This window comes from Mytilus galloprovincialis, chromosome 8 (genome assembly GCF_965363235.1).
Source record: "Mytilus galloprovincialis chromosome 8, xbMytGall1.hap1.1, whole genome shotgun sequence".
NCBI lineage: Eukaryota > Metazoa > Mollusca > Bivalvia > Mytilida > Mytilidae > Mytilus > Mytilus galloprovincialis.
Window position 1 is genome coordinate 80,886,374 of NC_134845.1, and position 25,430 is coordinate 80,911,803.

Below are 25,430 nucleotides of genomic sequence, written 5' to 3' on the forward strand. Positions count from 1 at the left end.
GATTCTATATGGGAGATAACTCCGTATGACAAATTATGAACTGTGTATAGACTTGGACCAACGAATTAGTTGAATATAGTCAGTGTCATTAGATAAGCGGTCACTAAAAATTGCAGACGGAAGAATGTCAACTCAAAAAGTAAGATGGGCTGATTTTCTTAGGAAAACAACCAAAAATAAAAGTTTTAATTAAAAAAATCATAAATTTTTCAAGGAAGTAAATTAACGAAATCGAAAGTAGGAAAACATCACTTTTTGTAAGAAGTATGAAACGAAATCCAAAATTGAGATTTAAAAAAAATGATACGCGAAAATACATACAATGTTCCTGTAGGAAGATAAAAATCTAGACTGTCAGTGTTAAACAAAAAAGTTGATTTATATATATATATTAAAAGATTTCAACAGTCATGACAGTATGAACAATATTAAATTCTTTAGATTTATAAATTTATTAGTGTGTACTGTAGTAGATACTGAAACCAGTTGTAAGTGGTTGAGCTAGGGAATAACTTCTATAGCTCAGTCTGTTAGAGATTTGATATGGAACACAGATGTGAAGGGTTTAATGATACTAGGATTCAGAAAAAAGGGGGGATGGCACACCAAGATACTTGTAGAAATATACTTGTCATCAAATGTTGTCCATGCACAAACCTAAAAGTAATTCCAATAGGACAGTTTACAGTCATCAACAATAGACAGGTGTTTATTCAATATGTATAACCTTAAGATCTCACCCAAAAATGTATTCTGGTATGAGATGTCTTGAATAAAGATAATTATATGGTTTAACATTTTTTGAGAAGGTCTTGGCTCATATCTAGATTTGTCAAAACCAATTCATACTTGCCAACTGTCACTATTTGCGGGGGATTTCCCCCATGGAGGCTCCCAAATTGAAATTTTGAAAGAGCAATTTTTTCCACAATTTAAACAAAACAATTAATTTTACAATGACTTTAGGCTAATAAAAGTATGAAGAAGCCAAAAAATAATATTAAGGTTTTTTAAGACTATGAAAGCCATCTTGCACGCAACCCCCCCCCCCCCCCCCATCCCATGGGCATTTTGTAAAGTTGACAGGTATGCCAATTTGCAATTGCCCATTTTATTTCAATTTTGACATGTTCATTGACATCACACTAACATCACAAGTGATATTTTTCATTTATTAATTAGATTAACGTAGTTTTTAACATTTTTAACATATTTAAAGGCTTGTATAATTTATTTATATTTCTGCAGTTAAACGGGCAAATGGATCGCATATATCATATTTCTTTCTCTGCATTTGAAATTGTTTTCTAAAATTTGAGTTTATTTAAAAAATCACCAGCAGAGTTTTCTTCAAGGACCACCAGGGAAAAATAGATTTTGTGAACTGTTAAGGTATTAACTAATTCCTTAAGCCATGATCTTACAAGGAGAGATACATTTTGTAATAATGATTTCAAATCAAGGGCAGATAATTTAGCTGGATATCATTTAATCATATTTGTTTTTCTTTTTTGTTTGTATATAAATCTTTCTTTTATGTTTTCTTGTGTGAATTGCTTTACATTTGCCATTTGGGCAGTCAGGGTACTACTTATTCAAGTTATTTTTATTTACTTGAAGAAGTAAAAAAAAATATACACATATAAGTAAATTTGAAGGATACTTATACAAGTGAATTTTATTTACTTGTATAGGTAAAAAAAAATGTCTTAGTTATGTCCCTTAGACATTCAGAATTTTTTACTTGTAAAAATATAAGTAAAAAAGTCATCCTTTCTTCTTTTCTTGAATTCTTAAGATTTCTTTGCTCTGATAGAATTTTAAATTGTCTACCCTTTGCAGATGTCTTTACTAATCATTTAAGTGTAATTTCATGGACAATGAAAATCCCATTTGTCTGTTATCTTCATAACACTGCTCATTTACAAGCCCCAAAGGAGCAATTTTTGAAGGCCTTGTGCAAATATACAAGATCTTTGCTCAATCAGTTTCTTTGTTGAATTAATGAGATGAAACATTGAACTTTAATAAAAAAAAATTGAGCAAACCTGGGAAAAATCATCAAAAGCATGATGTTGTATCTCAAAACTTGAGGATTTTTGTGGGATTGTAAGAAAAATTTACTTATACAAGTAAATTTTCGAGAAAATTAAGGGGAGATTATTCAAATGTTATTTATTTACTTATATGTGTATATAAAATTAACTTGTATAAGTAGTACCCCTGACTGTTGGGGGCTTTAATAGGTTTCTATTTAGTATTGGTTTTGCTTATGGCCAAAGGTTGTACAGTGACTTATACTGTAGATTCATTAATATTTGTTGGATACCAATTATCAGGTTACAAGAGCGCAATTATTTGTTTACATTTTACCGGCAAGTTTTTTACCCCAAGATGGTACTCAGAATAGAATCCTATACGGCTTCTGATTGGTTGATACAGGATTGGAATTATATTTAATCGAAAGCATATCCAATTAGGTTTAAAAATTGCCGAACATCATATTCACATTTTACGAAGTATCGAAAATATCTTCCATTTCTGTACTTTGGACCCATTAAAAATATGCCTTTTTCATTAAGCGAAAAAAGTAGGCGATTTTTTTCGACTGCATTTTAAGTCAATTTTAGCCGCATGACCTTATATATTTTTTTAGTTGTAATGCAACACTGGCATTTCTAGTAACAGGAACTGCTACCCGTTTTTCCCTAGTTTGTGTAGTCTTCGAGAAAAAAAAAACGGAACACTAGTGGTACCCTATAGATATGCATTACGAATAATTGCGCTCTTGTAACCATCATGGGTTTCGTGGGTACAGGTGAACCACCAATTCAAATGTTCTGTAATAATATATATACATGTGTAGGTGTACTATGCGAAATTTGCAAACTATGAACTAACTTTCTATAGTTAAGTTTACCATGTATACATAAAGACAATAGTAATATCAATAGAACGTGTATACATTTTAACTAAACTTAAATGATGTATATTGTCCCTTTGAAACATGTAACATACATGTGTTAACACTATTCTTTGATTTTTTAGTCCACAATAACAAATTTATGTTATTATTCTGTAGTAACCCTATAGACCATAGTAATACCTGTGACTGACGAAAATTGATACCCACGAAAATATAATGAAATGAATCAACAGTAGTTGCCAACATATTCTCTATCATTTTTTCTTTGGTGGTCAGTTGTCTCATTTGCAATTATATGCCACATCATCTTATTATTATATATATTATGCCTGTGATATTGCGGCACAATTGGGCAAGTGTTGAAGTTATAAAATTTTGTGGGCAGGACATTGAATGAGCATGCGTAAAAGCATATGACACAAATCATATATTGGTCTCTGAATTTGGATATCTTCTAAAAAATTGGCCTTTTTTGTGAAAAAAAGTTGTTTCAAATACAAATTTAGGAAATACAAAACACTACATTTATTTTTATGTGTCATATCACATATATTTTTGACTTTGTATGGATAAAGAGAAGTTGCAGCTCAATGAAATTAATCTCTTCCTTTAGAAGTATAAATATGTATTTACATTTTCATGAACAATATCATTTTGCAGTACTTTAAAATTTTAGGTCATACCCACTATACCAGAATCATTGAAGGAACATGTCCGAGATAATTTATATCAATTTGTCAGTAACCTTACAAACTTTGCAAGTGAAACTGAACTTGATGAGGCTCAAAAACAATACATAATGTTGTTAAGTGCCGAGAGAGATCTGAAAGGCATAGTAAAAGAGAAGGTACCATTATTTTCTTTCATATACTTTAAATAATCTAAAAGTTCAACAAAAAATTAAGAATTTTCTAAATTTCTAATAATTCTTTGACTCCAGCTGATAATTGTTTCAGTTATTATTATATTAATATATTGACAAGTAAACAAATACTTCTTTTTCATTAGTTCACTCTTTTGAAATTAATTTTGAGTATACATGGTATAGGAATTTAGTTATACATGTAGTACATTTTTTAAAAGTGTCATGATCATTTTTATTAAGATGTTTAAATGACAGTAAGGGCAATATCATATCAATACACATTTATTTGTGTTTCAAATAAATTTATTATAATTATTACAAGCATGAAAAGTGCATGTTAAAAAAAATCCATTTGTTTTTAATTACAGTTCACACGGTTGCCAAAATCTCCCGATGGCAAATCATTTAACATGGAGATGTTTAAAAAGACTGCTGATGATAATGTTCTATCAAGAGCAATACTAAATCAGTTAAACAAGGGTTCAAGTGCTTTAAAAGCAGGCTGGGACTACTATGCTTTAAAACAATCACAGACGACATTGGAAGTTTTGCAAGGAAAGGTAGATTAACTACTTTGACTATTGGATTCCCCAAACCATGGTTGCTAATTTAACTATTCCCCAAACCATGCTTGCTAATTTAACTATTCCCCAAACCATGCTTGCTAATTTAACTATTCCCCAAACCATGGTTGCTAATTTAACTATTCCCCAAACCATGGTTGCTAATTTAACTATTCCCCAAACCATGGTTGCTAATTTAACTATTCCCCAAACCATGCTTGCTAATTTAACTATTCCCCAAGCCATGCTTGCTAATTTAACTATTCCCCAAACCATGCTTGCTAATTTAACTATTCCCCAAACCATGGTTGCTAATTTAACTATTCCCCAAACCATGCTTGCTAATTTAACTATTCCCCAAACCATGCTTGCTAATTTAACTATTCCCCAAACCATGCTTGCTAATTTAACTATTCCCCAAACCATGGTTGCTAATTTAACTATTCCCTATGCTTTTAGCATCAGATCTGCTTCTGCTATTAGGTGGCTGCTTTTATTTCTTATTATTTAAAAAAAAAAATAACAAACAAACAAAGCAAGCAAGTAAAAACAACTGATTAATCCAATAACTCAGTTTTGGATGAATCAAGACTCTGCCATGAGGGTATTAGCGGATAAGAGCATTCTAGTCTTTAATAGTTCTTAAATAGAACTGTTCCCTCTGAGCAACTGTGCTGCAAGATGGTACTAGAAATGAATTGCTATGTATATTTCGACTGTATTGTGTTGATTGTTTTTGAGTTTTCTCATTTAAAATGATTTTGTTTTGTCATTTCGAGGCCTTAAACATAGCTAACTATGCTGTATGGGCTTTGCTCATTGTTGAATCTGTGTGATAAACAATAGTTGTTAATTACTGTGTCATTTTGTCTGAAGATTGTGGCATGTGTGGAGAGTTGTCTAATTGGCAATGATACCACATCTTCTTTTTAGCTCACCTGGCCCGAAGGGCCAAGTGAGCTTTTCTCATCACTTGGCGTCCGGCGTCCGGCGTCCGTCGTCCGTCGTCGTCGTCGTTAACTTTTACAAAAATCTTCTCCTCTGAAACTACTGGGCCAAATTAAACCAAACTTGGCCACAATCATTATTGAGGTATCTAGTTTAAAAAATGTGTGGCGTGACCCGCCAAACCAACCAAGATGGCCGCCATGGCTAAAAATAGAACATAGGGGTAAACTGCAGTTTTTGGCTTATAACTCAAAAACCAAAGCATTTAGAGCAAATCTGATATGCGGTAAAATTGTTTATCAGGTCAAAATCTATCTGCCATGTTACTTTCAGATGAATTGGACAACCTGTTGTTGGGTTGCTGCCCCTGAATTGGTAATTTTAGGGAAATTTTGCTGTTTTTGGTTATTATCTTGAATATTATTATAGATAGAGATAAACTGTAAACAGCATTAATGTTCAGCAAAGTAAGATTTACAAATAAGTCAACATGACCAAAATGGTCAGTTGATCCCTTTAGGAGTTATTGCCCTTTAAAGTCAATTTTTAACCATTTTTCGTAAATTTTATAGATCTTTTACAAAAATCTTCATCTCTGAAACTGCTGGGCCAAATTAATCCAAACTTGGCCACAATCATCTTTGGGGTATCTAGTTTAAAAAATGTGTGGCGTGACCTGCCAAACCAACCAAGATGGCCGCCATGGCTAAAAATAGAACATATGGGGGTAAAACACAGTTTTTGGCTTATAACTCAAAAACCAAAGCATTTAGAGCAAATCTGACGCATTTAGAGCAAATCTGACAGGTTTAAATTGTTTGTCAGGTCAAGATCTAACTGCCCTGAAATTTTCAGATGAATCAGAGAACCTGTTGTTGGGTTGCTGCCCCTGAATTAGTAATTTTAAGGAAATTTTACTGTTTTTGGTTATTATCTTGAAAATTATTATAGATAGAAATAAACTGTAAACAGCAATAATGTTCAGCAAAGTAAGATTTACAAATAAGTCAACATGACCGAAATGGTCAATTGACCCCCTAAGGAGTTATTGTCCTTTATAGTCAATTTTCAACAATTTTTATAAAATTTGTAAATTTTTACTAACATTTTCCACTGAAACTACTGGGCCAACTTCATTATAGATAGAGATAATTGTAAGCTGCAAGGATGTTCAGTAAAGTAAGATGTACAAACACATCACCATCACCAAAATACAATTTTGTCATGAATCCATCTGCTTCCTTTGTTTAATAGTCACATAGACCAAGGTGAGCGACACAGGCTCTTTAGAGCCTCTAGTTATATTTTTTATTACTTTGATTATTTAACTGATATGTCTAAAATTGCTGCATAAGTTTTTTTTCAGTATTAGAAGGAGCTTCTTTTTAAAGATTGTGAATTTAAATGATTATTTTTTTATAAATTTTTTCATTTGTTTGAAATTGTCAGAAAGTTCTTGAAATTATTTTGTTAAGAGATAAAATCATTCAATTTACAATTGATACAGAAAATGCAAACAAGTTTATAAACTGAAAATTAAAAAAAAGTTGAAATACTGCACAATCACATATTGTTACACTATGCATATTGAATTAATAATTTGACATTACATAAACATTTAAACACCTAAATGCAGCTTCCCCATGATCATGTGTGATTTCTAAAATTGCTGCCTGTCTGCTTTCTGTCAATCCATTCATCCATTCTTCATTTACATTACTTATCTTTCTGTCCTGCTTTTATATAGATCTATTCTTTCTTGCATGAATAATTCTTATATGCCATTAAAGTTACGTTGATTTTTTTCAATTAAGATACCACAAAGTCACTTTATTTGAATCTAAAACAATAGAGCTCACAGTGTCTGCTTGAAATTGAGGAATTTAATAAAGAAAGCAATTGGGCCAAAAACTAGTGGTGTACTTATGAGGGGTCCCTGGTTACAAACTTCAGCTGATACAAGTTCAACTGTATTTTTAGCTCACCTGGCCCAAAGAGCCAAGTGAGCTTTTCCCATCACTTTGCGTCCGGCGTCGGGCTTCGTCCGTCGTCCTCCTGCGATAACTTTTACAAAAATCTTCTCCTCTGAAACTACTGGGCCAAATTAATCCAAACTTGGCCACAATCATCTTTCGGGTATCTAGTTTAAAAAATGTGTCTGGTGACCCGGCCATTTAACCAAAATGGCCGCCATGTTAAAAATAGAACATAGGGGTTAAATGCAGTTTTTGGCTTATAACTCAAAAACCAAAGCATTTAGAGCAAATCTGACAAAAGGGTATATTTGTTTATCAGGTCAAGTTCTATCTGCCCTCAAATTTTCAGATGAATCGGACAGCCCGTTGTTGGATTGCTGCCCATAAATTGGTAATTTAAAGGAAATTTTACTGTTTTTGGTTATTATCTTGAATATTATTATAGATAGAGATAAACTGTAAACAGCAATAATGTTCAGCAAAGTAAGATTTACAAATAAGTCAACTGACCGAAATGGTCAGTTGACCCCTTTAGGAGTTATTGCCCTTTATAGTCAATTTTTAACCATTTTTTGTAAATCTTAGTAATCTTTTACAAAAATCCTCTCCTCTGAAACTACTGGGCCAAATTAATCCAAACTTGGCCACAATCATCTTTAGGGTATCTACTTAAAAAAATGTGTCCGGTGACCCCGCCATCCAACCAAGATGACCGCCATGGCTAAAAATAGAACATAGGGGTAAAATGCAGTTTTTGGTTTATAACTCAAAAACTAAAGCATTAAGAGGAAATCTGACATCGGGTAAAATTGTTTATCAGGTCAAGATCTATCTGCCCGGAAATTTTAAGATGAATCGGACAACCCGTTGTTGGGTTGCTGCCCCTAAATTGGTAATTTTAAGGAAATTTTACTGTTTTGGGTTATAATTTTGAATATTATTATAGATAGAGATAAACTGTAAACAGCAATAATGTACAGCAAAGTAAGATTTACAAATAAGTCAACATGACCGAAATGGTCAATTGACCCCCTAAGGAGTTATTGTCCTTTATAGTCAATTTTTAACAATTTTCATAAAATTTGTAAATTTTTACTAACATTTTCCACTGAAACTACTGGGCCAAGTTCATTATAGATAAAGATAATTGTAAGCAGCAAGAATGTTCAGTAAAGTAAGATCTACAAACACACCACCATCACCAAAACACAATTTTGTCATGAATCCATCTGCTTCCTTTGTTTAATATTCACATAGACCAAGGTGAGCGAGACAGGCTCTAAAGAGCCTCTAGTTTGGAAGTAAAATCATTCCTCTTTATATTTAAATAGAAATATTTCAGAGACAATTTTTTGATTATCTTTTTATCAAAAAAATTCTATGTGTAATTTTCTGTTTTCTAGGCACCAGCAGGAAAAGGACGTCATAATTTCGGACCAGAAAGTGCAGAAATGAACAAGACTGCGCTAAATCAACAGAAAGAAAAAGTAGAAAAAATGGATACATCTGGACCACAGACAGGTGGCGTCACACAATCACAAACACCAAAAGAGGTAAGAGTTTATTATTATGGATTGTGCATATTTTTGTTAATTTATAGATGGTTAGTCATATCAACACGGTTTATTTTCTTGCTTAAGCCAGTATGGCGGAAGTGAAAAAAGCAATTGAGTTAAGATGACCAATGATAATCTGTTTATCACTATTTTACCTATAACGACTTTGTTAATTTCATTGTCAATTTTGTTGACAATGCCATGTGCGTCCTCTATTTCTAGTGATAATTTTTCATATCACTCGACTGTGCTGAGAAAAAAATCATCAGTCAATAAGTTTAAAGGAAAATTTTCGTAAAATAGCGAAAAATTTAATTACATAACTTCAGCTTGTTGATTTGTAAGTAAGAATTGAAAAAACAAAACACATTATTTTGATAAGCAGAAATTCATGTATCAACAAAACATGTTATTGAAGCTAAATTGTAGATTTGAAATAAGAGATTTGATGCTTTTAAGAAATTTTACACAGTAAGGTTTTTTTCCAGAGAAGAGAATCAATAGCTGCGGCTACGTATTTAGCTGCTATCAATATCTATGTAGCAGCTAGTCTATAGCTACATGTTCAATAGTCAAACTCTACGAAGCAGCTACGATAATGAACGCGACCCTGTAAATCTTGTCCCTTCCATATTTTACAGAAGCTTGTGAAATACATTCCAATTGCAACCTATATATTTACCTGTCCTTATTGATAAATGTTTCACCAAGGTAGAACATTTTTGCATAAATTATCATTCAAAGGGAGGTAATTATGAGAAATTTTTATTTTATAGATATAATATTCTGAAATTGATTTATAATACATTTTTTCCTTTATTCTTTATTTTTTATATTAATTATTATAAGAGGATGACTTTATGTAAAAAAAAATTACTGTGACAATTTATTTCTCCACCGGAAATAATATCACAGAGGAAGAAATAAACCGTTACACTATCACTTCTCTATATTCACTCCCAAATTCTGATAATTAGGGTAATTAGATGATAGCTGTCTTTTAATTTAAGCCTCAACCCCATCAATTGGTGATTTGATGGTCACAAGTTAAGTTTACTTGCAAATGCTTTAGGGGAGCAATCAAACGGGGATTTGCAACCATCAAATCATCCATTGATGCCCTCGGGGGCTTATCATACAATATTGTTATCTTCATGCTTTCTAATGAAACTGACAGAAAATAACATCAGATCACGCATTTAAAATCTGTCATATGTCAACTATGCTTACGCATACATTTCATAGCATAAAATGGTGACATCCAATCAAAATGAGCGTTGCAAACGATGTTGCATTAGAATGTTGGAATTAATAAGGCCTTCTTTTGAATATTTGTCATGATATGAATAATGAAAAGGGGTAAGGTTCAATAAAACAGCAGCAATGCAACACAGAGACATCTGGATGTAAATAATATGGTTTCAATTGGGTATACAGAATAAGCAATGATGGACATCAAAAAGAGAAAAATGGGCCAAAATAAAGAACACCAAATAATTTGTAGTTAAATATAAAGAATAGATAATAATTAGCAAAATGATTAAAGAATAGGAAAAATTGGCCATCTAGAGCCTTAAAAATCTACATATAATATTAGTTGTGAAATGTAATACAGCATAATGTTTATAGCCATTTTGAATAAAATATGTCTTTCAATACATGTAATAAAAAAAACCCCAACATTGTGGAATTAAATGTTTTGTTGTCAATTACAGCAGGAGGCTGAAAGAATTTCTGAGCACCTTTGGCGAGCACATCATCATATGCATCGTTTTGCTGATGTTGGATTCCCTCATCCAGATGGTGAAAATTCAGACGAGGAGAAAGAAGGAGATGATTCCCAGCAAGATATTCTTGCGTTATTATGGACGCACCACGAATATTTTGAACCGAAATCGTTGTCACGTGCACAGGCAGAGTACAACTTTTATCGTCTGCTGGCAAAACAATGGCGCCGAACTGTAAGTATGAAAATATGTAAATTGTAGCATATAATTGATAGGCAATAACACTATTTTCATGTATTTTACTTTCATCATGTTCATTCAAAACTCATTTGAAATTCATTGATATCAAAAGATGTGACAGATTGCCAATGAGACAACTCCATTCAAGTCACAATTTATCAAAGTAAACCATTATAAGTCAAAGTACTGTCTTCAACCCTTAGCCATGGCTCACACCAAACTGCAAGTGATAAACAGATAAAGGGCCCCAAATATTACTAGTGAAAAATGGGAAAACCAATGAACTAATCTATAAAAAATGTGAGACAAAAAACACTTTCGTACCACATTAACAACTACTGATTATCAGATTCCTGACTTAGTACAGGTGTTAACAATTGCAGCCTGTTTAAACGTTTGAATGGTATCAAACTTTTACCCTTATCTGAAAAAGAATGTAAAACCACAACATAGAAAGACGCACTATAAAATATCCATTGAAATGGCTGAATTCAATCAAAAGATATATTAACAGGATATATTAACAGGTATATAAAATAGATCACAAATTTATTTTCCTGAGGGAATTAATGAACTCCAAAAAGAATGAACAGAACAGAGGTTTAATGAGGGACTATTTTTAGGACATTTGAATTAAGCTGTTTAATTCACGGGATTTAGGAAAAGCTAGTTAAATTATTGGGAATTCAGGATATAATTAGTCCTCTACCCACAAAGTCCCAGGGAACTTTAGGTTTACAAGTTCTGTCTGTCTGTCTGTACATCTGTCAGTCCAAACTATTTTTCCTCGTACTTGAAAGTGTCAGATCAAGTTTGAATTTTGTTCTGGTTTGATGATTTTGTTCTTTGACTAAGAAAATTCACTTTAAATCTGGTGATAAGTCTTTTTCTGTAATGTAAAAATCAAGGAAAAGAGGATGTTTCCAATTTGCTTAAATAAGGAAAAGTTACTGTATTGTACAAATGTTGATAAATCTAATAGATACTGCCACAATGTTTAACTTTCAATGAACTTACAGAATTACTGTAAATTCAAAAATTATTGCAATGTTTTTATTAATGGGGAAAATGTGACAGGTTTATAATCGCAATAATTAAAACTCACATTTTGAAATATTTTATATTAATCAAAATTTTGAATTGCATTTTTAGTCAAAATGACAAAATCACAATAATAAATGCACAAAACAATTTCTGAATTTACAGTACATGTACATGATTTGATTTCTAGATGTAAATTTTTTTTTTTTACAGTTGAGAAGAGTAAAAATGGATGACATAAAATGTCCACCGTTCAACATGAATGAATTTCGGACTGTTCCAAGATTTAGACCTTTATATGCTGCAATATGCACAATACTTGACCATCCAAAAGACGACAAAGTAAAAAAAGCTGCTGTTAAAGCGGCAGAAGAATATCATAAACTGACTGTATTGGAACAACATATGCTTTCACAGAAAATGATGGCCACCGTAAGTTGTTATTTCACTTTACAGATAAAACAGCAAACAAGTTACGTAAAAAATATATTTCCTAATTTGGAATTTAAACTAGAAATAAGGGTCGTTTTAGGGCTTTATGGAACCTTCTCTTTGTGGTTCATCTGTACCCATGAAAAACACAAAAAAGTTTTTCCATATAAAAGAAAATCCACAGAAAGTAATTTTTATTTGACATTTTATAATTGTTTTAATTTATCTGCAGATTCCACAAGGTATAGACATAGAACAAGGGCAATACAGAGAAATTGTAAGTGAGATGAAATCTAGATTTAAGAAAGCAGCAAGTAAGGAACTCAGACCTATAGACAAATTCAAAATGCTTCCGTTGTTTGAATACCTAAAGCTTAAAGAAACCATTACTAGCCAGAGAAATCAGATTGAGGATCTAGCTAGCAAGTAGGATGTTATTTTATATTTTTAAACAAATATTTTTTTTGCTGGCAATTTAGTTACTGCACTTTAACCAAGTAGAAAATTTTTTAAATTACCATAGTTTAGCTTTCTTGCTTAAATTAATAAATGAATGATTGACTCTTCAAAAACGAAATGTTAAGGTTTTACAGTGAACAAGAGCTGCTGTTTATACAATGGGACAGGTGAACTTGCAAACATTCAAATACCCTTACAAAGAGAAATTGGTTCTGTGAAAAGGTTTCATTTAGTTCACAATACAAATGCAATAGCTCTCATGGAACCTCTTGTATGTTTATGCATTATTTGTATTAATATTGAACATGTATTTTCTCCCATAATCAGAATAAAACACAAGTTTACATGTTTATATTGTTGGCCTTTGGCAGTGTTTTGCTATTTGGTTTGGTTTTATACATTCCCCATACCCTTTCACAACTTTATGTAAATGTTTAATAGGTTGAGTGGTATTGCCAGTCAACAGTTGGCTGATGGGGACCCTGGATTTACAGATCTTGGAGACAAGAATAGACCACAGAAACTTGGAGAGAGATTTGCTGAGTTGTTTGATGAAACATGGTCCAGTGCCTATGAATCACTGAAGCCTAAAGATATTGATGATGATGAAAGTGATGAAGGAACAATGGATACTTTACAACAAATTGTTAAAGTTAGTACTATTTTTTATGATGATTTAAGTTTATACCTTCACTTTTTATTAATGTCATTGCCATAAACATCAACTGATTTTCACAGGACATGTTATCAACTATATATTTATTAACTCCCTAAGTAACCTGAAATTTCAGCATCATTTGCATGTGAGCCATTTTACCAAAGATGTAGGTTCGATAAGGCCCTAAAATGGCACCCTGTTTCAGCTTAAATTTCAAATTAGGTTTTATTGACTAATAGCACAATGAGGCATAGCTTATACAGTGACTAGATAGGAAATAAGTCTTTTTGTTGAAAATATATGTTCCTGCATTATATTCATTACGTTACAAATAGTACTCATTTTGATTATGAAAAAGGTAAATTTGCATTGATTATTGTATGGGAAACCTAGTGCAAATACAAAAGAAAAAAATCTTTAAGAATAATGTTTGTTATGACATTTTACAGGTGTGACTTGAATATTCAGTTTTTCTATGTCTGTGCTCTATGTTTATACATCCTAAATTTGGCTGAAATCTGGTTTTTTCAAATTTTGCCAAAGCCCCTTATTTTGACATATAAATTGGTATGTAAAAATCAACAGTCTATAAAAACAACAAAACTTTGACAAAAATTGTTCTATATAACTCTCTCACATGTGTTTGAGTCAACTTAAAACAATTTTTATCTTCAAACATTAAATTTTATAATTTTGGCCAAAACTTCCAATGTCTAGAATTGATGCTAGATTTTCCTCTGAAATATTAATTTTTCTAAAAAGTAATTTTAGAAAAAATCTCCCAAGTTGATACAACTATATCACAGAGTTTGCACTGCTCATTATGATTTCTGTAACAGAGGGTTGCTGCTTTCAAAGACTGAAAAACCAAACATTTCCAAGTGGTGTAGATGAAGTCATCCCTTTAAAAAAAAATCAATCACAAGTTGGTTGACTGTTATGGAATATCTGTTTTATAGTCTGAAGACAAAATTGTTTCAACTGTGCTAACCACAATTCTGTTCATTTTAAAGTGAATCTGTCATCTGACCTAATATGACTCATTACCAGGTGTGTACTTAAATGAGTAAGTACTTAAATGAGTAACATGGCACATGTCCAGCAGGATCTGCTTAACCTTTTGAGCATCCATGGGCGATCGTCCTTGTTTTTTACTGGGGTTCATAATGCTTAATATTTTATTTTTATGCCCCACCTACGATAGTAGAGGGGCATTATGTATTCTGGTCTGTGTGTCCGTTCGTCCGTTCGTCTGTTCGTCTGTTCGTCTGTTCGTCCGTCCGTCTGTCCCGCTTCAGGTTAAAGTTTTTGGTCAAGGTAGTTTTTGATGAAGTTGAAGTCCAATCAACTTGAAACTTAGTATACACGTGCCCTATGATATGATCTTTCTAATTTTAATGCCAAATTAGAGTTTTGACCCCAATTTTACGGTTCACTGAACATAGAAAATGATAGTGCAAATTTCAGGTTAAAGTTTTTGGTCAAGATAGTTTTTGATAAAGTAGAAGTCCAATCAACTTGAAACTTAGTATACATGTTCCCTTTGATAAGATCATTCTAATTTTAATGCCAAATTAGAGAATTTATTTCAATTTCACTGTCCACTAAACATAGAAAATGATAGTGCGAGTTGGGCATCCGTGTACTGTGGACACATTCTTGTTCTATATTGTGTTTTGTATGATGTTGTAAGTCTTTTAATCTTTTTGTCCCCCTGTGTAAAGTGTTGTGGGGAAATGGAAATACTGGGAGTCCATTCACCTGTCTGATTGTCGGTCCAACCGGTCTTGCTAGTGCTCTCTCAGGTACAATTCCTACCAGATTTTATAAAACTTATACTATACGTTAATATTAGCAATATTTCAGACACTCTCTATAGTGGTGGCTGATCAAATTTTTAAAATTGAGTTATGTCAGTTGGAAATATTAAATTTATATAAAATGGTCTAGTAAGTGCTGTCATGGGTACAATTCTTACCAGATTTTTTATAAAACTTATACTATAGGTTGATATCTTAGACACTTGCTATAATGGTGGACCATAGACTTTTTTTTTAATTATTATAGGTTATTTATGACTTCTGTCAAGAAATATCACAGGACCAGATACAGAGACTAATTAAAGAAATGATACCTCCAGTTGTAGATCCCACAAGTGATAATCCAAAGTCTGAGGTAAATTAAAAGATAAATAGAATACCACTTGTGTTTTACCACTCATCTAGTTTTCCACAGATAAATAATCAATTTTTATGCCCCATTAATGAGCATTATGTTTTCTGGTCTGTTGGTCATTTCGTCTGTCCGTTCCTTCGTTCGTCTGTCCGTTCTTCCTGCTTCAGGTTAAAGCTTTTGGTCGAGGTAGTTTTTTTATGGACTTGAAGTCCAATTAACTTGATATTTAGTACACATTTTCCACCATTTTCACGGTCAAATGAACATAAAAAATGATAGTGCGGATGGGGCATCCGTGTACCATGAACACATTCTTGTTCTCTCTATTATCAAACATTTTGTGAAGAAATTGAAATGTGAAAACTGGAATTTTATGTGAATTTGATCAAGTATTAAACATTTATATCCTTATATGGAAAGATTAGAAATATTGTAATTTTAAAAAGAAGTGCTTAAAATAGAAATCAACTTTATACAAATAACTATCAGTACATATGCTTACCTATTTCTGTTTGAAAAATTCTCATTGCAAGATATGTAACTTGTAAAAATTGAGTTGAAAAAAGAACCATCCAAAACATATCAAAATTCATCTTTTTTTTGTATATGAATTTTTCTAAGATCAATCAAAGTCTTACACACATATATTGTTGTTTCTTTGACACATTCCCCATTTCCATTTTCAATTTTACTTGCATAAGGTCATTTTTTTATCCAACACAGCCCAAAATTTAGGCAAAGATTTAAAACTTTTTTAGTCATTGAACAGAAATAATTACGACAAGTAAAAAACAAAAATTATCAAACACAAGAATCTTTCTTCTTCAACAAATCAATCAAGATCTCAACCAGAGTTACATGAGAGAAAAAAAGTTTTCTAAAAAGAAATCTACATCTGTAGATGTTCACACATGAATGGATTGCATCTAAATATACAGAAAACCAAATTAATTTTTGTGGATACTTTATTACGCATTTAGCCATTACAAGTCCTTTTGGTGCCTATTTAAATGTGCAATTTTCAAATTGTTTCATGTAGTTAAATAAGGAAAGATTCAATTTTTATAATTATTTTTGTACTTGCAAAAGTCACTTACAGTGACTTAAATGTTAGTGTTGCTCTCCACCAATTGCAACTCATTCAAAATTTTGACCAAATTGCAATTTGTTTTATAAAATCAAATTGTTCAACTGGTCAGAAATTTGAACCAACTGCTGTAGAAAACCAAAGCCAAGTCATGAAAGTACAAGGTGGTAAAATAAAACATACTTACAATCCTATAAGACTTTTACTCCACTTTAATGATGTTGTGACAAAGTTAGTTTATCAGTTTGTATAGTTATATTATATTCATTTCCATGCTGAAGGGAAACTGTTTATTTTGAATTGCTATAAAATTGTCCAAACTAAGCTTTCATATAGTTTTTCTTTCTAAAAGTATTCTACATTTATAAGAGTCAGACATTATGTGAATTAAAACATTTCATATTCAGTAAAATATGTGTAAAATTGCAATATATGTTTGTAGGAAGTTTCCATGGGGGAGATAATAACTTTTCTTTCAAAAAGTCTTTATTCAAAAGAATACTATTTTAGGTTATCTCCCCTGAAAACTTATCAATAGCATATTGTTATTTCACACATATTTTACTGAATATATGATGTTTTATTTAAAATGATATCTGATTCTTATAAATATAGAATACTTTTAGAAAGAAAAACTATATGAAAGCTTAGTTTGGACAATTTTATAGCAATTCAAAATAAACAGTTCCTCTTCAGCATGGAAATGACTATAATATAACTATACAAACTGATAAACTAATTTTGTCACAACATCATTAAAGTGGAGTTAAAGTCTTATAGGATTGTTAGTATATTTTATTTTATCACCTTGCACTTTCACATTTTGACTGAACAATTTTTTCAATATTCTGACCAGTTGAACAATTTGGTTTAATAAAACAAATTGCAATTTGGTCAAAATTTTGAATGAGTTGCAATTGGTGGAGAGCAACACTAACAGTCAAGTCACTGTAAATAAAAGCTCACGAAAATAAGTTGGTTTACAGTAACTGTATCTGTGCAATAGTTACTTATATTTGATAAAATATTATTACATGTTTTAAAGGGACATCAAGCAAGTGAGCAAATGAGGGCTAAGACAGAACAGATGGCCAGAGAATATAGGAAGCTTGTAGCCCCAGCTACTGTCAAAGTGATGCAAACGGTATTTAATGTGCAATTAAATCATCTTTATTCTATACTTATGGAAGCGCTGTACTGAATTGCTACAGACTGAGTAGTAAATACATCAACATTGTATGTGTATTACGATCAACGTCAATTGTGTTGTACAGCCCGTAACAGAGAAGTGATCGAATTGATGTTTCTTTACCGTCAAAATTAGCTACGTTATTGACAAACTTGATAGAGTAGTGACCGAACTATTGGTACTTTAATGTTAAAAAGATTGACAATGCTGACAAACTTTCATGTGTCGATAATCAAATTTAATACCGATAATATTGAAAATAATTCTAATAATATGAAACAAAATATGTCCATGCACCATTTCGATTGGGCGAAAAGTAGGCATTTCTTCAAAGTCAGAACAGAAAATATCTGTACTTTATCAAATACATGTACATTTTAATATTTACTTAATATTAAATAGGTAAAAATTATTGCTGAAAGCCTGTTCAGGGTTTCTTTCTTGTGTATGATTATATAATTTTTCACATGCCTGAACTCATTGATGATAATGTAAGGTGCTCTATTAGAAAAGAATGGATTTCTAGTACGGGTTTGAAAAAGAAATTTCGCCTTTTCTTGAGCCTGTTTTGTACATTTAGTTTAACAGATATGATCCAATGGAAATTTTCACATGGAACCTTCGGTAAATAAAAAAATGAAAAGATATGGGGTAATTTACAGAGAGACCACACTCCATTCATGAGAAAAACGGAGGGAATTTAAAAATCTAGAGGTCTCCACAAGACTTTCAACAAGGGTGGAATCTCACTCCTTCTGAAAAGCTCTAAATCGCCCCAACGTGTACATATGTTTGGTCATCAAGAGATACTGGTTTCTCTTTTTGTGTGTCATAAACATTCAATTCGAATTTGAATTTAATTTACCGAAACATTTCCTAACATTAAATCTTAGAACGGTCAGAACATTTTAAGGACGCAACAGATCGAAGTACAATTTTAAGTAGTACATAGATGTGCAATAATTCAGCTTCCTGTACATGTTCATGAAGTTCTTAATTTTGAATGTTGATTTCTTTAAAAAAACACCATTTTTTTTACAATAAAAAATCTCAAAATTTCTGTTAACAATGAAAAAGTTTGACCATGAAAAATCACATATCTAAGAAAAGCAGCCGTTTAATTGATTATAAGAAAGTTTCAGTATATCATGTCAAATTTCTTTAATTTGAGAGTTTTTCTTTAGTTACAAATGTATCTCCATGTCTGATGGTGAAATAAAAATGAATGTCTCAGAAAGTGGTGAATTAGTTTCCATAAATGACAGATGAATCGGGCCAAGCTTAGTAACTTACAGTAAACAGACTACTGTAACATTGACCCACTCGTCGAACTGTTTAAAATATTTGTGTTAATGACCAAAAATTTATATACAACTTCATTTATAAATTAATCTGAATTTCATAGCGCGTCGTCACAATAATGAAAGTTATAAAAAAAATCTATAACCAGCAGATCTATACTTCTATAAAGAAAGTATTCTTGTACAAAAGGGTATTTATTATAAAATGGTCCTAACTATAGAATAGATAGTTTACCACAGAAATCTTAAACGAAAGTTTCGACAATTTTCAACAGAAGAGATTTGAAAATAAATTTAACTTTAAATAAACACTGAAATAATTTTAATACCTCGAAGGTGTAAAGAATAAACCAACAATCTCAATCTTTAAAAATGTCTTCATTGCACTAACCGAAGAGTTCATGATTACAGTAGAAACAGTGGATGTGATTTTTTCTATGGTCGGGTTGTTGTCTCTTTCATACATTCCCCATTTCCATTCTCAATTTTATTATCATTGTAGTCATGAATATTTATCGCTTATATTAAATTGATAAAGATTTTATCGAGGTCGCACCAACTGTTTCTACAGCTAAGGTCAGTTACATGCAACATGATCTCGTCGATTCGCACGACGAAGCCATTGTTTATGACAGAACACTCATTCTAGATTATGTATTTTTGTTTCCGTCAGTTCGAAAGTATTTGATCATTTCAACTCCTTTGTATTTCATATTATGTGTCATGAACAAAGACATATGTTCGGTTGAATAATGATTTCCTCGTAACAAATGATAGAAATTTCGGAGATCCCGTATTTGATCCTTTACCGTTAAAATGAAAATGCCAATGACAGAAGTTGATTATAAAAAATGTTTTACTGTGTTAAAAAAACTTCGACTTAAACAATGAAAACTTACACGTTGGACATGAAATATTTTGTCGATGAAGAAAATTAAATTATGTCACTTCTGAAATAAGTTTGTCGATAACGTAACTTATTCTGACGGTAAAGAAACGCGAATTCGATCACTACTCTGTTACGGGCTGTATCAGCCATCCCTGATGATATCGATATCAGTCACGGTTGCAAAGGTTTTATCACACCCTTAATCTGTATGACATCACTTCATCGACATCATGCTCCATTGCAAAGGCTTTATCAAACCCCTAATCTGTATGAAGTCACTGAAAATAACATCTGCTTGTAATATATAATGAAGTGTACATGATATGGCTTTTTGTCGAGCCTGCAACTTTTGTTGCAAAAGCAAGATATATAGCCTTTTCATCAAAATTTTGGTTTTTAATGTAAAATTAGAATAATAGGTGAAAAAGCCTTTGTGAGACCTTGAAATTGAAAGTATTATCCTTTTTCTTCATTTAACTATTGTTAATTAATAAAAAATCACCAAACAAATAATCGTGCTTTGGTACTGGCTGTTATCAAAGGGAGACAATTCACTCTCAATCTCAATGAGTTTAAATCCCAGGAGAGATAAATCTTGTTACACGAGGGGATAGCTCATCAACTATAGTCTATTTTTAAAACATCTAGATACTTATTTTGCTTACCCATGTTTTATATTTGATTCCTCACGTTGGGCTCACAAAGTAAACCCCTTAATATGTATTTCCTATGTAATCTTTGTGGTTTTGTGAAAAGATAGTTTGTTTTGTGTGCGTTGAGGCCATATAGTTGATAGTAAAAAGAAACGCATGGGAGTTAAAAACGAGATGTGTGAAACAAATGGCCGCAAACAAAACTGAATCATAATTTTTGCATATAGGAAACAAATCAGATAGTATAATATAATTTGTCGCCTAATAATGGGTTGTTAATTGTTGCGGGTCATTGTGACACTGATAATTGGGTGGGCAGAATTATAGGAACTATATAATGAAAGGACTAGAAATGAGAATTTGATGGATGAAAGCTTGAGGCAGGGTGGTTTTAATCGTGAGAAAAGTGTTGTTAAACAGATAATTCATGTTGATGAAAAACAGGAGTGCAGAGGAACAGAATATGGAGTGAAGTAGGAGTTTGGGGAGAGAATTGGGAATCAATTCCCCCTGTCCACCAAATAACTGAAAGCCATTAAAGAAATAAGGGAGTGGGGCCCGACATGTATGTAAAAAGGATCAATTATGCAGGGGATGCTGATCACAGATTGGTCTAATTTGACAACTGATCAAAAAGATGACGATGGATGCCAAATTCAATAGCACTTTCTAAATTAAAAAAAAATGAAAACAATATATAATTTATTCAATAGTACATTTTTTATTAAGTAGAGAAATATAGCATTGAATGACTCTAATAATTAAGAACGCATCCGACAGAGCACAGCTTCACATGGTCGGATTGAACATCAGTCCACAGACATCTCAATCATTCTATTAATGATGTCAACAACCACATACAGCTATAGCCTAGGCAGCCTGTATAGTGCCATTCAGTGCTTTCAATCAACAATGTTTTTTCAAACAACTTATATAAAACTATTAAGTCTTTCAACAAAGGTTATAATAATAAGCAACGATGCAAATATTGAACTTTAGAACATAAATAATAATCTTTAACAATGAATTCAAAACAGCAATATCTATTCAATTAAAGAAATATGTACTGAAAAGTGGCATGTTAATCGTTAAATATAGAAACACGCAATTTCTATTTTTAAACAAGGGAAATAACAATTACATGACAATCCTGTCTTCCAAATGTATTTAAAAACATTTTGTTTTTATAAACAATTACTAATTAGAAAGAAAGAAAAAATACACACACACATTCACTAAAGATAACATGTGTTTTAGTTGCCCCATGTTTTCAGGGGAAGTGATGAATTGTCCTTGCCATAATTACAATTAATTCAGGTATCTTACATTACTAACATAAATTGATACCACGATAATACATTGATAATACTGCCTTGTTAAATATACCTTTTTGTCAAAGAATGCAGCAAAAGTTATACCGTCGACGGCCAAAGGAAAAATCGTGATGATAACGCATGCAATTCCGGAAATTGACCGTCTCCAAAAATAATAAATTCTAAAACTGAGTTATCGTCCTTTTCGAGCCAGACGACTATTGAAAAGGCTAAGATATAGCGATTCTACATTCTGTTGTTGGTGTTGTCCTCTTGAAGGCAGCGTTCACAAATATTCACTCTGTGGTTTGTTTTAGAAATTTAAATAACTTTATTAAAGTATCTTGGATTTGTACGAACCTTGGAAGAAGCTAGCTTGTTTATGATCAAGAGCTTGTATCAAGAAGAAAATTTTGTAAAATTTATTTGCTGTTTTTCTGTATATTAATTATAAATGGACTTAGTTTTTCTTCCAGTTAACATTAAATACAGTCTGCAGTAAAGTTTTTAAAACATTTATAAGACTCATACACCATCCTGGATTTTTACTAAACTAAGACAGAGCTTCTTACATTCAAAAGATAGTATCTATAAGAAAATGTTAAATAACTGCAGCTAATAGCATTATAGGCAAGACACTGGTTTCCACAGAACCCTTACAAATTTTTCAATATTACACACTATCAATCCTCAACCAATATAATCCCTCCAGCAGTCGTCTGTCCGGCTTCAGGTTAAAGTTTTTGGTAAAGGTTGTTTTTGATGAAGATGAAGTCCAGTCAACTTGAATATTAGTTCACTATGATATGATGTTTCTAATTTTAATGCCAAATTAAAGTTTTTACCTCAATTTCATGGTCAACTAAACATAGAAAATGATAGTGTCGTCTGTCTCCCTCTTCTAAGTTTAAGTTTTTGGTCAAGGTAGTTTTTGATGAAGTTGAAGTTCAATCTACTTGAATATTAGTTCACTAGGATATTATCTTTCTAATTTAATGCCAAATTAGAGTTTAACCCCAATTTCACGGTCCACTGAACATAGAAAATTATTATGTACTATGTAAGTGGGGAATTCATATACACATATTTTGCATCAAAGCACACATTTTTCTTTTATATAAGACATCAATAGCTTATAAAAGTTCATTTACCAAAATTTAAGCACATTTAAGATGTCTTTTCTATCCATTTGACACCCAAATAAGACCTATGCAAATATATGGCGAAAGTCTGAGTCAGCCTTTTCCTGCTATTCTTTAAAAATCAAATGTCTCAAAAAGGAGCTCTATAATCTGTTAGTTAATATTTAGCTTATTTTGTTCTTCAAATAATGTTCTTTTGACTTAAACTATCAATTTTAAATTCTAGATGTTTCCATCATTATAGCTACATGTCAATTGGTTTCATAACTAAAATGTAGAAAAAAATATATGTAGCAAAATTTGTCTTTTAGCCATATTGAATTAGAAATATATGAAAATGTAGATATATGTTTTTTAACAAATAATATGAAATTTTTTTTTGTAGGAAATATTTGAAAACCACATTAAGGAAAAACTTTTAAAAGGAGACGAAATAAGTAAAGAACTGGTTTCCTATGTAGAACAATGTGTTGACCTTATCTGGTACATGTGTATTCAGCAACCTCCTATGGAAATAAGATGGGCTGTGAAAGGAGACAAGTTCAACAAAGAACAATTCAGGTTTTCAGGACGAAAAGGAAAGAAATACAGAATGACTGTTTGGCCTGCTGTATTTTTACACAAAGAGGGACCATTGGTAGCACCAGGTTATGCTGTACCTGATAAATAAAGAACATGAACACATTTGTAAACATGTAGACAGAAATTGTTTTTAATTGTAGACTCATATTTAATTAAATAGACTGTAATGTGATGGGTGGTCACTTTTCCATAAAAAAAAAAATCCTGTTACAGGTTCTTGATCTTTATCTAATAAAAGATTGTTTTTTTCTTACTGTCTTATTGGTCAGTGTTTATTATTTGTTAGAAGAAGACAACACCACTTTATGATGTCCACAAGCCTGGGAAACTAAATTTTGTTTACATAACATCAAATTGAAATTGAGAATGGAAATGTGAGAATGTGTCAACAACACAACCAAAGAGTAGATAACAGCAAAGATTGCTTCAGCAAAGTCTTCAGAACTTAATTTTGTTAAAAGCATTATAAGGTTTATAAATTAAAATTATACTAAGTCTATATGCTGTACTTCAGTGTACATGTGATAAAATTACAGCAACAATGTTAATGCACCAGATGCACATTTTATTATCTTTATTATCGTAAACCAATGTAAAATGGTATAGAGACACATATACAAATAAATTAACATACATACATAGTATCTATTTTAAATACGAATGTAAAGTAGAGGCATAAAGTGGTTACCTAGGAGATTCTAGGGCAGTAAATATCTTTTCAATGATTCACCAGGATAAAAAACACCAGGAGTAGCTTGATCATTTCATTTTAACCAGGGAAGTTGGCTGTGCAATTAATGAACAAATGTCTTTCTGTTTGGTACATTTAACATACATTCTCCTTTTCTTGCATCAGAAAAGCAAATATGACATTGATATAAGATTAAGTAAAATTTCTTTATATAGTGACTATTCTTGAGGGTCAGCTTATCCTCTGTTTTTCTGTCATATAAAAGGGTCCATTGTGAAATGTTTTGAGGTCATCGTTTTGCTAGATTGAAGACATTTTCATTCACATTTTGCTCTAAAAAAAAAATCTAGCATACTAAAATTCCCATTAAAAAAATCTGGTTCTTGGTTCCAGAAGGTACAGGTCAAAATAAATGTTTTTCGTGTTAAAAACCTTAAATTGCTATAAAAAAATAGAAGGTGTGGTATGATTGCCAAACAACTTTCCATCAGTGAATAAAACAGCCCATAGGAGTCACCAGAAATTCTTCAATAAAACCCTTACCACATACATAACATAGTCAGTTTTAAAAGGGTCTCGACATGACAAATGTAAAACAATTGACAAGAAACTAACATCCTGATTTATGTTAAAAAAAATACATGTAAAACAAATATGATATACATAAAATGAAATCCGGGTTACAAACTAAAACTAAGGAAACGCATCAAATATAAGAGGAGAACTACGACCCAACAGAAACAAAACATTAAAATGTAACACACATAGAAACGAATTATAATATAACAATGGCAATTTTCCTGACTTGTTACAGGACATTTTAAGAAAAAAAATGGTGGGTTGAACCCTTCGTGTCATGCCAAACCTCCCGCTTTTATGGCAATTTTAAATATAATATTAAAACGCCAACATTACATGACAGGACTACAATACAAATAAATGGGAGAATATATAGGACAGAGAAACACACGAATGATAGAAAGTGTCCAGATAACTAGTGTGAAGGGAGTAGCACAG

The 25,430-nt window shown here is 31.6% G+C and overlaps 1 protein-coding gene across 4 annotated transcripts; it reads left to right on the top strand.

Annotated features, from left to right (window-relative positions):
• On the top strand, positions 1-23,972 carry LOC143042660 (uncharacterized). Of its 4 annotated transcripts, none has more exons than XM_076215076.1 (11): positions 1-139; positions 3,603-3,773; positions 4,160-4,351; positions 8,682-8,831; positions 10,550-10,795; positions 12,056-12,274; positions 12,507-12,700; positions 13,175-13,385; positions 15,459-15,566; positions 17,699-17,797; positions 23,526-23,972. In XM_076215076.1, exons 1-11 carry the CDS (start codon positions 125-127, stop codon positions 23,808-23,810), a joined length of 1,890 nt encoding a protein of 629 aa, XP_076071191.1. In that variant the 5' UTR covers positions 1-124; the 3' UTR covers positions 23,811-23,972. The 4 variants fall into 4 exon arrangements, with proteins under 4 accessions (XP_076071191.1, XP_076071192.1, XP_076071194.1 ...); XM_076215077.1 differs by having other exon boundaries at positions 10,553-10,795; XM_076215079.1 differs by lacking the exons at positions 3,603-3,773; positions 4,160-4,351 and having other exon boundaries at positions 8-139.
• Positions 23,973-25,430: the final 1,458 nt, after the last annotated feature.